Genomic DNA, 14,120 nt, shown 5'->3' on the forward strand with positions numbered 1-14,120 from the left:
GAGCTCCTTCGGAAGGAGTCGTGAGCCAAGTCAGCCACCCAGTTAAGCAGCGCGCGCATGCTCGGTGCGTGCGTCGGAGGACGGTGATCGTTTAGCGGCGCCGGCCGCGGGAGAATTCGAATCGCGCAGCGAGAGCGCCAAACGGAACAGGCGAAGTCTTTGTTGTGAGGTCGGGCGGGCGGGCGGTGACGAAAGCTTGCGGGATGTGGGACAGATTTTAAATCCGCATTACTGTCTGGTAAGTTAGATGCGTCCAAGGAAGGGGCTGTGGTGAATGTTCTGACTCTACAAGGGAGGACGAGTCGAGTCGGTGTCAGCTGCTAGTGGGGTCTGAAGGTGGTGAACGTATTACTTCAGACTTGTAAATAAGCCCACAAAAGCTGCCAGCCTGCAAAGAAATGTTACTAGCCGGATGGGAGCTGGCAGAGGAGGAATGCGGGGGGCTTTGGTCCTCTTCCAGCAGCCTGCTGCATTTTCTAGGAAGGGTAGAGGAGAGGGCCCCTCCTTCCCTCCTGTGCTAGCCCGCCCACTTGCCTGTGGCTACCGGGCTCAAATATTTTGGCCACCTGATGCGAAGAGAAAACTCCCTGGAAAAGACCCTGATGCTGGGAAAGACTGAAGGCAAAAGGAGAAGGGGACGGCAGAGGATGAGATGGCTAGATAGCATCACGGATGCAATGAATATGAACTTGAGCACACTCTGGGAGAGAGCGCAGGACAGGAAGGCCTGGCGTGCTATGGTCCATGGGGTCACGAAGAGTCGGACACGACTGAACGACTGAGCAACAACAACAACCGGGCTACTGCTTATAGGGCTGTTACATTTTCATTCTGCCCTTCCTCCAAGGTACTCAAGGCGCAACAACCTTGTGAGGTAGCAAAAACAGCAACGAGCGGGGTCAGATGATCACGGACTTGCCAAGGGCCCACCCCCCAACAGGAGGCCCACTGAGAATTGCCCCCTGAGCCTGCTTCTCCTCTTCACCGTTGCAACCCAGAGGTTCACCTGCCTCTTGCTCTGGCCCAGGCAATGGTAGTGCTAAGGAGGAGCAGCAGATGCCACTGTCCACTTATTCACTGGCTCGCTGCCTGACAAACAAGTAAGTGGCAGCAGTGATGAGGAAGAGGGTGAGCAGGAGAAGCTGGTGACGGTGATGTAGACTCCCTAAGGAAGGGGCCCCATTAAGGCTGTCTTGCCCAAGAGTCCCCAAAATCTAGAGCAGGCACTGACAAAGAGACGTGTGTTAATTACCTAGTGCCAGGTGCTGTCGCTATCAGCGACAACGGCACTGTGACCACTTAATGTGGCTGTCATTTTTTGCAGTTAATTTCCTTCTGATGTCAGTGCTTACAATTCTTCCCCTTGACGCTACCATATATAATATGTATTGTATACAAACCTGAAACTTTCTGTAATACTCAGTGGATCTGATGAAGCAGGCTATGGTTCGCAAAAGCTTATGCCAGGATAAATTTGTTCATCTTTAAGGTGCTGCCAGATCCTCTCTTGTTCATTCTGCAATAGACTCACACAGCTGCTCTCTTCATAGGACCTATGAAAAAGGTTACTCTGAGAGTGAAAGTGACTGGTCCAAGGTTATCCAGTAAGCTTCATGACTGAGTGGAAGATTTGAGCCCAGGTCTCCCCAGACCTATTCCAACACTCTAATTCCAACACCAAACATGTTTTATGTGTATGTACGCAAAGAAATACTTGGGGGAGGTTGAGGAAAAAAATATATTTTCTGGCAGTTGTAATGGGGGGGGGGCTACATGGGATTGCCATCAACTCACAATTTTTATGAATTGCTCACTGCAAAATTTTGGTACATAACAAATAGAAAAGTTATTATGAGCAAAGCTGTCCATATAATTATTTTGGGGGGTGGGGAAGGCAGAACTGTATGAAGGACCAAACTTAAAGCAATTTATTTTCCTCCTCTTCTTTTTTAGATTTTTTTTTCAGTGTCTCTAATTTAATAAGCATTTATTTAATAAGTACCAGGAACATTTATTTAAAGTGCCTGCCTGCACTTTAAGATCAGAAAGAGAGGCCCTTTTCATTTGCCCATCCATGAGAGCAGTCAGGTGGGAGAGGGCCTTCTCTGCAATGGCCCCACACCATTGGAACAAGGTGCGATCGGAGATCTGCCATGCTCCGTCATTACAGACTTTTAAGAAGGTCTTGAAAACATTATTTTACCTTGGCCTTCTCTTGATATGACTGCTGTTGCTGCTGTTAACATCGCTGTTGCTGCTTTTTTTTAAAAAAATACTTTTTATTCTATTATTTATCTTTATAAATGAAATTAACAGTACCAACAACCTAATCAATAATTACAGTTTCTCAACAGTACAGTATCCTTATGAGGACACAGCAGTAACGAAAAAGGGGGGGGGAGAAAGAAAACAGAAGAAGGAGAAGAAGAAAGCATGAAGAATTTTTTAAAAAAATTTAAACTCCATTACACACAAACTTCAAATCCCATTCTACTTAAAAATTATACCTATAACATTGGCAATATTAAAATTCAATACAGAAGTAATCAACCTTACATTTCAATATCATATCATCAGTCTTATAGCAAGGAAGCAGACCTACAATTCATTTCCAGTAACCATATATTGCCCTTCAGTTAACATATAATAGTAAAACTTAACAATTTAATGAGCCAAAATCTTACTAACCAGTCTCATAATAATAATAATAAAAAAGGAAGGAGATTAAAAAGGATAGATAATAATAACAAATCACTAATAAATTTTATAATGTTATATAACAATAAAGCTTAAAAGCAACCTTACAACCATCACTAATGTACTTGTACTAGATATATAAATAAGTGTGCACATTTCTATACACCCTCAAACAGTAGATTTAAATACAGTATATCATATCCATTTTAAAAAGAAAGGATTTAAAGAAAAGAGAGAAAGAAAGAAAATGATGGAATTATCTCTGGCTTACCCTGAATCTTACAGGCTAAACATAGCCAGTTAACAAAACATGTTTGTAGATTCCAGTTCATGGGGCTGGAACAGAAATCTCATGCGATTTTCCATTTAGCTACGCCTCTGCCATTTCGTGATTTAGAAACTTCTTCATCTGACCTTCAGAAAAAATGCAAAATGTAGCAGGATATTTTAAGTGATATTGTAAGTTCATTTGTTTTGCTATATTTTTCACCTTGCCAAATTGCCTTCTTTTATCAGCAACATCTTTGGTGTAATCTGGAAATAACATAACTATCTTGTTTCCAAAAAAGATTTCCGCCCTCTCTTGCCAAATGCAGGATATAATTTTTTGTGGAGATTCTTGTAAATTGAACTATGATCATATAACCAGTCCCTTTGTTTTTTGACACACAGACTGCCTACTCAATATCAAGTGAATAATCAGATGGCACAGGGAGTATCTCATGCAAAAGCTTATCTACAAAAGTAGACAAATTTACATCAGTAGGTAAATCTTTAATACCAATGATACGTACATTTGCTCTGCGCGCAAAAGCCTCCAGTTGAGAAATTCTGACAGAAAATTTGTTGAAAAAAGCTTGTGACGCAGTCTCATTCACTGCCACCCAATCTTGCAGCTCATTAACCTTCGCTTCCATTTTTAGCCAAGAAATGTTGATTAAATCCACAGCCCCTTGCAGGGTGATGATGGAATTTTGAATTGTATCCAACCTCTTAGCCTGTTCAGCAAATTGCGAAAACAAAGTTTTTATCAGAGCGAGTAACTCCCCTGTATCTTTGGTTCTCGGAGCCTTTGCCAACGGAGGTATGGGGCGGGTAGGCGGAGATCCTTTTTTTCTTCTTGCTGTAGTCATCCTTCTCTTCAAACAGATTTTGCCGATCCTCAAATATTGTTAATAATTCTTAATCCATTCCTCAAATATTGTTGGTATTTCTTAATCCATAAACTACAGTGGAGCACGTCAGCCCTGATTTCTCCTAAAGATAGGAGGTTCAAAACAACTGTGAGCGATGATTAAGCTCTGGCAGGCTAGTTTTGGAGCCCAGCGCCCCTGCTAATTTGCACAGAGGACTAATCTTCCAAAACTTCATCCAGATGCTGCTCTTGCCTTTCCTTTTAATTCCAGGGGAGAGATGAAGAGGTTTTTCAACCTTTTAAAAAGCTGTTTGAGATAGCGTCCCGTGGAGGCTCTGCGGAATGCTGCCAGGGCGACATTGGCTCTGACTGGAACAATCACTGTTGCTCCTTTTAACATTGTTGTTGGTTTATTGTTGGCTTTTATGGTTGGCTTTTATTGTTTTTATATTTTTATAACTTTTAATATTTTAATTGTTTTATGTATTTTATTGTTGTAAGCCGCCTTGGGAGGGTTTCTGCCCTGAAAGGTGGCCAAGAAATATTTTAAATTTAAAAAAAAAATTGAAAAGGTTTATATCCCAACATTTGATCAAATGATTCTCAAGGTGCTTTATAACAGATGGATCCAAGCTCCACACCCACACAACCCAGCTGCCCTTAGGCCCCTGACTGATGGATGGGGCTAGTTGCCCAGTTTGCACACAACAACCCAGGGTTGTCATGAACCTCCCCTTGGCTTCTCTTCCCAGCAGCTCAACAACTCAGGGATGCTCTGCAGCACCTGTACATTTGATTCAGGTGCTTGGCCATCTCTCTAGGAAAGACAATCCAAGATCCAGGTTCAGATGTCACACTGAACAACTCAAGGCCGGAGTGTCTCTGGATCGTTTAACTGCTCCCGCTGGCAGGATGACCCTATAAAATGGAGGGGAGAAGGATTATGTATGCCGCCTTGGGTTCCTTGGAGGTAAAAAGGTGGGATATAAATGAAATAAATAAAATAATTATCAGCAGCAATCAAGCAGCAGGGGCCAGCACACTGACTCGTTCATGACAACCAGGGTGTGAACAGGACCACTGCGTGCTTCCCTTTGGTTCTGCAGTCCCAGGACAACTGACAGTTGGAGCCAAGCTGGACTTCTCCTTGCAGTGACATTCTTCCTGTGAGGCAAGGGGCAATACAGGAACATTCTGCCTTCAGTTTCAAAAATACATGGCTGGGGAAGATGTCTACTTTGAATTATTGTTGGCAATTGGTGAATACTTTAAAAAAAATCTCCCATGCTTTTTAAGGGCTCATTTTGGTTTTTAACAGATTTTAAGATTTTCTGGCTTTTAAAATGTTACAACTTGTCTGTGCTGATTTTATTGATTTATCTCTGCTGTGCTGTTTTTATATCATTTTATTATATTTTTAAAATAATGTTTATGTGCTTTGCCCAGACAACCTTAATTATGGGGCAGCATAGAAATACTGTAAATAAATAAGAGGATTTTAGTTCCTGGGGGCAACAAGTCACCACAGTAAGTGTACTTTTACTACAAAGACTAAGCTCTTTTGTAGAAATACTCTGCATGTTGTTTTTCTCTTTGACATATCTTTTCTGAAAACTGAAGTAGTTGTGCAGGACAGTACAGAGGTTAGAATGACCGCTAGCCATAATCAGAGAGCTATTTTCTGAATCAGTTGCAATAAACCCCTAGAAGTGTTATTTGTTCTGCCCTAGTGACATAGTCAACAGTCCATTTATTTATCTGAGCATGTTTAGAACACATTCCTGCTGAGAGACAGCAGTGTACAGGATGACCTAAAAGTATGATCATTGGCAAAAGCAACAGTAAAAAAAAACCCCATTGTCTCCTATAAAAAGCCAGGCAGCACTGCCAGATGAACAATAATTCATAACAAAATTAAAACAGGAGCAGATTAAAACATCCAGTTACCCAGTGGAAAAAATCCTTTAGAAATAAAACAGAGTTGTCCATGTCACACTGAAAGGCCAACAGTATATGGGCCAATTGCACTAAAGAGTTCCAAGGTGTGGGTGCTGTCTCGTTAAAAGGACTTAATATAGGGGTGGGGTGGTGGTGGTGGTGGTGGTGGTGAGGAAAAGGGAGGCCTTGGGATTCTCACTTTTTTTAATACCAACAGTATGCTAGGTGCTATTCTAGGGAGCTTTTGTATAAGAGAGACTTGAGACGTGAGGATTCTGTGGATCTATATACCATGCTTTAGAGGACTGGCGCTAAGAAAAGCGGTTTATTAGAAGAGGGTTCTTCTATGGGTCTATAAAACTTTTTTTTTTTTAGGACTTACAGGGAAACAGTTGCAATCTTAGCCACATTTACTGAAGGTAAGTCCTATTAAAATCAGTGGCACTTTTGTTGTTGTTCAGTCGTTCAGTCGTGTCCGACTCTTCGTGACCCCATGGACCATAGCACGCCAGGCCTTCCTGTCCTGCGCTCTCTCCTGGAGCGTGCTCAAGTTCATATTCATTGCATCGGTGATGCTATCTAGCCATCTCATCCTCTGCCGTCCCCTTCTCCTTTTGCCTTCAGTCTTTCCCAGCATCAAGGTCTTTTCCAGGGAGTTTTCTCTTCGCATTAGGTGGCCAAAATATTTGAGCTTCAGCTTCAGTATCTGTCCTTCCAATGAGCACTCAGGGTTGATTTCCTTTAGGATGGACCGATTTGTCCAGGGAACTCGTAAGAGTCTTCTCCAGCACCACAGTTCGAAAGCATCAATTCTTCGGCGCTCAGCCTTCCTTATAGTCCAGCTCTCACAGCCATACATTACTACTGGGAAAACCATAGCTTTGCTGAGTATTTTATGTTTTGGGGAAAGGATGGCTAATTGTTCGCTTTAGGCATGGTATTTGTCTGGGAAGTGGTAAAAAGGAATGTTTGAGTTGCTAATTCTACATAAATAAATAAATTATTGGATGAGGGCAGGGAAAGGGATGTGGTTAGGGAATGTACGGTGCTGGAAAGTTCATTCCCACTAATACAGTTGTCTCCTAGTGTGATATTAGGCAAGTCACTCGTTTTATGCCTTCTACTCATATGTACCCTCTTCCAAATGATTATTTTGAAAACAAACACAATGTCACAACTACTTACATTTAAATAAATGCTTATATAATTATAAAAAGTATTTTTGGTGATAATCAGGCATTACCCTGGATTATGTCTAATTCAGTAAATTCCAGCCACTGTATTTGCCATGGGTTGGCATGGCAAATAGATCAATAGATGCTTTTCCCATGACTTTTCATATTTTGTGTTTTAGCTTATTCTACACTGCCCTAGTATATAAATTTTATAATAAAAAATAGACCTATTGCCATTTCTTTTCAGAAGACCTATTCTCTGGACTGATTGAGACAACTACCTCAGGCCACAGCAACTATAGCTTTCAGCCAGCTGCTTGGCCAGCTGCCATCCATGTCAGCCCACGGCAGCTGGTTGTGTGCATGCCACCATCTCATTCTGAATTCAGCCCAGAACAATTTTTGGCATTGCCACTGCATTTGCTGGCTTGATGTGTTATACAAAATCCTGGTCTGAACTTAATTCAGCATATGGTTGTGGCCACATAAACAATTACTTTGTCATGGGCTGATGTGGCTGAAACTTGATATCGGCTGATGAAAAATTATGGCTGCCATGGGCTGAGGCAGTTGTGTGAATCGACTTCTGTTCTGAACTACTAGTGATTGACTAGAGAGAAATTGCCAGACATATTTTATTTTACCTTGAAGCACAATTCCACACCTCCGTGGTGAAACGTATTTTTGAAATACTGATCTTGCAATCTGGTCTACATTAGTGCTACTATTAAGTTAAAGTTTAACTGTCTGAATTGCTATTATGTCATTAAATTGGATTTTCTGTTTCAATGTTTTTCCCTTAGACGTTTATGAATTACAAAATAATACAACATGACAAAACGTGAAGCTTTTCTACAGGCTGTATTTAATGGTGCCATCGAAGAGTTCTTGCATTTTATCCAGCTTCATGTAAGTAACTGTGACAAATCTATTTTGCCAGCAGTGAAGTAAGAGATTCAGCTTCCTGGGTGGGGGTGCAAAACAAGCTGTAGTTTTATTGAATAACCAGTGTCCAATTGTTTGTGTAAAGAGAGAAGGGACTATAATGTTGTCGTTCATGGAATATGCTGGGTAGCCCAGTGCCCTGTCTGCCTGCTGGGTAAACTGCATCCAGGTCATCTGCTGAATACAATTATGGGAGGCTGAAGACTGCAAGACACAGGACTATGCACGTTGCTGCTTATTTCCTGAGGGTGTGACTGCTAGTTTCAGGACAGTTTTGGTGTCCAACGTGCTTGAGGGCTCTTAAGGTGCTCCCTACAGGATTCTTCCGTTGTGCCCAACCTTTTATCTTCTCTAGTGCCCAAGTTTGTGCTTAAAGCCAAAGCACCTGTAGTGACAGAATATAAAGAACACCCACACACAGAACAACATTAATTACGGGGCACGTAAAAAAAAACCCAGGCCATCGGGGCCAGGCAAGCAATATTACAAACTCCTTCCTGGAGCCAATCTACATGGAAATGGGTTTTGAGGCAGTTCCATTTAAATATGGATTTTTATGAAATCAGGTTAGCTCTTCCCGGGGCAAATGGTAGCCAGTAATGTGTTGTGTACATTTAAAAATCTATTTGCATGGAGCAAACGAGTAGAACTGAATGCCATCAAATGGGTAGGTGGGAGGAAGTGAGGAGGCTCCCCCCCCCCCGCAGTGAAGCTTTTAAAATCAGTAAGACTCTGCATACTTTTGCACTTCCATACCTAAGAGCCTCCTTATGCTCCCCTCCCCACTCTGCGAATATTTAAAGGGACAGGCAGCGATTGAGCACAGGGTCGAAACAGCATCCTTTCAAAACAGCAGGGCTGACTCCCATCACCAAGGCAATGAGTTATTCTGTGTAGACATAAGCCCCGCCCCATGCAGTTCTTCCCTTCTGCAAGTCAGTGCAGCTTCCACCAGCCTGAGCTGAAGCCATTTGAGGTCACATGGACTCCCAAACTGCACTGAAGCTGCTGGGACTGGAAAACCAGCCACAGAGTTTAAAAAAAACATGGATTTAGGGCAAGAAACACTGCATTAACTATGGGGAGGGGCATGTGTCATCTGACATGATTGACTTGCGGGTGGAGCAGAACTGAAGTAAAAGCCTGCTGTAAATAAGCCCCTGGTCTCAGCAACAGGCCATTAATCTTGCTCCATAGAAGCCAGAGCCTACTCCAGATAATCAAGAATACATGGGTGTTCAGTGTGGCTGGTGGAGCTGTGATCAGATTGCTTTCCCTGCTTTTTCTTGGGTAGAAATATTTATTGACTCTTTGTTTGATAACTGGTGGCATGTTAAAGGAATAACTTGCTGCAATATCACATGAAATATGAAACACTATGTTCAGTGACAAAGGGTTGTTTTTGATCATTTTACAGAAAGATGCAGCTGATTCATTTGATCTGGATGAGCTGCTTCAAGAATTATCAAGGAAACAGAAAGAAGTGTTATGGGAGAAGTTAAAGCACTTGTTAGCACAGGTTTTGATAGAAGATCCAGTAGAAGAATGGCAAAGAGTTAGAGAAGAATGTGATGATGACATAGAAACTGAGATAGCTGCTAAAAAGGCAATTCTTTATTTCAGATAGGTTAAATACTATGTTTTTATGTACTGTCAGTCTAAGTAACCTAATATCTCATGTTATGTCCTGGAATATACTTCCTTTTTTAAAACAGTGTTAATTTTGTAGCTTTTAAAAATCTGTTATGTTCATTTTGTTCATTCTTGTGGTTGTCCCTTGCACTAGGAAATCTTACATGTACATTTCTTCTATGTCTGTTTCATTTATATTCTGCATGTTCTGGTCAAAGTGGCTTACGTGGGGCTTCCAGGCAATCTCCTATCATTACACTTACTGTTCCTGAAAATCTCACCCACTTTGCTTCCCCCACCTGCCACTTTCTTTCCTTCTCTTCCACATAACCATTTCTCTCACACATACCTGATGCCTCCCGACCACATTTTATGTGGTTGACTGTCGTATACAAACTCTTGGAATTGGCTAGGACATATCACTATCTCTTAGCCTTATTCCCATACTTTAAAAATGCAATTAAGGGAGTAAGTACTTCCTTATTCACATTTTAAAGTAGCTACTTCTATGCAAATGTGCACTGGGTCACATAAAGAGCCCTGTGGCTTTTATTAGTGCCTAAATAATGCTCTCAGTCATTTCCCTGCTCTTCTTTAAGGCAAATGTAGTTGCCTTAGTTGCCTTGTAGTTGCCTCACTTTAGCTTCTCTGATTCTCAGCTCATAATTCATTAAAGAACTTTATGCATTCTTGGCTCAAGTTCTTCCGTTGTAAATTTGTAGATACAGGGATGCATTTACTATTTTTTAAACATGTGTTTAAATCTTATTCAACTGAAATAAATGGGAATTGAAAGTGCTTAGCTCTGGCTAGATCTTGCCCATAATGTGTGGATAGGCCCTTACTCTCACAACTGTTTGAAAAGTGTGTCAGGGCAATGGTACTGTACCATAATTGTAAACATAACTGCTTAGTTGAAAATTTTATTATGTACATTGAATGTGTTTGGGGTTGGGGTACACAAAATTCTTAAAGCAAAGTGATTTATATCTAGAATTAGTATCCAGCCATATCATGTAGTTCTTCTACTGAAAACTTATTTTCTAGAACTTCTGCTTTTTTGAATATCGTCTGTTTTTGTAGCTTCTACTTAATACCCTTGTATAATATACTTCTCTTTCAGGAGCAAACCGCAGCTGTGATTCAAAGTATAATAACGGTAGTTACTTCTTCCATACTTATAGTAGATGAGAACATAAACATCAAAGCTCTTTTAGAATGCGCTCTGATATTAAATGGTACGTATTTTGTGTGATACAGCATATTGGGATTAACTGATTTTTAAAAAATCTTTGGTGCATTTATTATGTGCTAAACGTTTTTTGCATGAGCAGTTACATATTTAAAGTAACAGAAATGCTACTTCTGAGAATGGAGGTAATTTTGGCCCATGTAGAGTACATTATAGTATTTCATCCTCAATGTACTACATAGGTTCATCCTCTCCAGATAGGGTCACAGTTTGTATACAAGCATAAGCTGCTAAAAAAACACTCCTGGCCACTGGTACTACCTGAGCTTCCCAGTTAGTGCTGCATCCAGGAGAACTCGCAGACTGCATATGTGGTTCTTCAGGGGGAGTCCAACTCCATCTAAAACCAATTTCAAGCCTCAGTCCAGAATACTCAGTTCCTCTATCCACAGTATCTTCCCTTGTCTAAATTTAGCTTGCTCATCCACTCCAAAACTGCCTCCAGACATAAGTTCAGGAGTTCCACAGGATGAGTAGATGGCAATGAGAGATAGAACTGAATGTTATTTGCGTAGTGATGATACATACCTAAAAAGAAGAGTACTCAAAAAGATTAGAATTATTCTATCTGCATGAGTGGTAGCTAACTCTTTCATTTTTGTCATATTGTTCATACATCCGTATGATATTATACTTTGGTGGCTTGCTATAGTTATCTAAAGATAGAAATTACAAAAATATAGTTATGGAGTTAGCACTCTGAGACTGACACTAAACAATTTTCCAAAAGACAGTTGTCTTGTGTCATTCTGGGTTAGCAACATAAAAGAAAATTGCTTTGACATAAGTTTCTAGAGACACATTAAGATTGCTAATGGTCTTTTTGTCACATAAATGTTGTTATGCTTGCAGTAAATAACTTGGTTCAATGTTGTTATAGGCATTCTTTATGCATTACCAGACTCTGAAAAATCTCTGTTGAGAGCCATCCAGTGCCTATGTGAGCGGTGGTGGGAGAAGGGGCTTGAAGGAAAAGAAGAGTTTGGGAAAACTGCTTTCATTATGCTTCTGAAAAACAATCTTGAGAAGAAAACTGTTGTGGTATGCCTTATCTTTTTAGCCATCTAAACAGGATTATATATAAACATTTATTTAATTTAGACTTGAGCTAATTGATATTATTATTATTATTATTATTATATTTATTTATATCCCGCCTTTTTTCCCCAATACTGGGACTCAAGGCAGCCTTACAACGTTAAAACTGCTACAATTAAAACCTATAAACAGAAATATAAATACAACTCTATAAAAGTTAAAAATATAATTAAATCATCAATATTAAAATTGTAAAGATATTAAAACATTAAAAGACAACCAGAACAACAAAAATGGTATCCATACGTCACATTTTCCCAGGTCCAGACTAGTTATCCCCAAAGGCCTGCTGGAACAAAAAAGTTTTTGCATGCCTGCGAAAACATATCAAGGAGGGCACCATTCTCGCCTCCCTGGGAAGGGAGCTCCAGAGCCTTGGGGCAGCCACCGAGAAGGCCCTCTCCCGCATTCCGACCAGGCGTGCCTGTGATGATGGCGGGATGGTGAGAAGGGCTTCCCCTGAAGATCTCAGGGCACAAGTAGGCTCATAAGGGAGAATACGGTCTTTCAGATAACCTGGACCCGAGCCGTATAGGGCTTTATAGGACATAACCAGCACTTTGAATTGTGCCCGGAAACAGACTGGGAGCTCCCTGTAACCAGCCCCAGTCAGCAGTCTGGCCGCAGTTCTTTGAACCAGCTGAAGTTTCTGAACACTTTTCTGAGGCAGCCCCACGTAGAGCCATTACAGTAATCCAAACAGGATGTAACTAAGGCATGTTTCACTGTGGCCAAGTCAGACATCTCAAGGAATGGGCACAGCTGGCACACTAGCTTTAACTGCAAATGCACTCCTGGCCACCGCTGAAACCTGAGCATCCAGGCTCAGGGCTGAATCCAGAAGTACACCCAAGCTGCGAACCTGTGTCTTCAGGGGGAGTGTGACCCCATCCAGCAAAGCTGTATCCCTATTCCCTGATCTATCTTTCGACTGACCAGGAGCACCTCTGTCTTGTCTGGATTAAGCTTCAATTTGTTTGCCCTCATCCAGCTGAAAGTCCTGACTTCACTCCCATCTGGGTGTGTTCCCTTTCAGCTTCAATCTGGTGGTGTACCGAGGCCAACTGCCAAAACAGTTATCTTTGCTCCAATATTTCTGGCCCTGACTGTATATTTATGATCAGAGTATTAGTTTCCAGTACTCAGTTGACTGACTGGGTTTCTCAGGTTTATGTCCCTTGCCTTATAATCCTAACAAAAATATAATTGTGTGTCTCCTTTAGGGGCAGAATATAATCCGTCTATGGCATCTTCACCGGGCTTTATTGTGTTTTGATTACGACTTAGAGGAGAGTAATGAAGTGAAAGATTTGTTACTTCGGTGCTTTATGAGTGTCAGCCATATTAAAAAAGAAGAGGTAAGACTACTTTTTCTAAATGTATTTTAAATTGTTTTTAAATTACTGGGTTACAAGTGGATACTTTAAAAAACAGCAACAAAAGAAACCTTAAAACAGTGAGTGTGGGAGCAGATTGCTGAACTGGGATTTCTCACAAGTTATGTATGTTGTCGGGAACCTGAAGAATGCGAGGTAGACTCACCTGTCCTCTACTCGGTTCCTTGCAGAAAATGGTTAAGACCTACTTGCTTTGTCTGGTATTTGGAAGACAATTATCTGGATAATTAATGGATTGACTAATTTTTGTGTTTAAGGCTTACTGTGTGCTGTTTCTTTTAAAAATTGTTTTAATTATATGTTATGCTGCTATAATAAGTCTTTTGCAAGCTGCCTTGAGTGCATGTTGTACACTGCAGTTCTACTGATGCAGTGACCTTACTCAGTCACTGACTTTACTCAGGAGTATGTCCCTCTGTGTTCAATAGGGCTTATGTTCAATGGGACTTACTCCCAGGAAAGTGTGTAAGATTGCAGCCATAAACATATGAATACACACCATATGATGTTGCAGTACTTAACTGAAAAATTTAAAAGTATATATGGCTACTTCTGAAGTTACAGTGCTTGTTTGTCTGACCTCTTTTATAGGGGAGAAGATTCCTGAGTTTTCTTTTCACATGGAATGTAAACTTCATTAAAATGATACATGGGACTGTTAAAAATCAGTTGCAGTGTTTTCCTAGGTATGTTTCACTTAAGGTGATTGCCACTGGATGTGTTCACACGAAACAATAAGCCAGAATTCTGGAGAATTCTGGCTTACTGTTCATGAGTAAGTGTGCTCATGCATGCTGCCTGATTGTACTCACTTGGCTCCCCCTACCAGTGGGAACAGCTTTGGGAACCAG

At 41.0% G+C, this 14,120-nt stretch overlaps 1 protein-coding gene across 4 annotated transcripts in view; it reads left to right on the forward strand.

Annotated features, from left to right (window-relative positions):
• Positions 1-14,120, forward strand: part of NCAPG2 (non-SMC condensin II complex subunit G2) — a 53,650-nt gene continuing 39,530 nt past the window's right edge. For 2 of the 4 annotated variants that reach the window (XM_084859283.1, XM_084859284.1), the window contains exons 1-7: positions 58-238; positions 7,749-7,854; positions 9,308-9,496; positions 10,646-10,760; positions 11,676-11,815; positions 13,096-13,230; positions 13,861-13,955. In XM_084859283.1, the coding sequence (XP_084715409.1) occupies positions 7,777-7,854; positions 9,308-9,496; positions 10,646-10,760; positions 11,676-11,815; positions 13,096-13,230; positions 13,861-13,955 (752 nt within the window). In that variant the 5' untranslated portion in view covers positions 58-238; positions 7,749-7,776. Of the gene's footprint in view, positions 239-7,748; positions 7,855-9,307; positions 9,497-10,645; positions 10,761-11,654; positions 11,816-13,095; positions 13,231-13,860; positions 13,956-14,120 lie in introns of all 4 variants that reach the window. The other 2 variants (XM_084859281.1, XM_084859282.1) reach the window with 2 other exon arrangements.

The sequence above is a fragment of the Heloderma suspectum genome, chromosome 5 (genome assembly GCF_057233095.1).
Source record: "Heloderma suspectum isolate Gila_16-S chromosome 5, 16-S_ref, whole genome shotgun sequence".
Lineage (NCBI taxonomy): Eukaryota > Metazoa > Chordata > Lepidosauria > Squamata > Helodermatidae > Heloderma > Heloderma suspectum.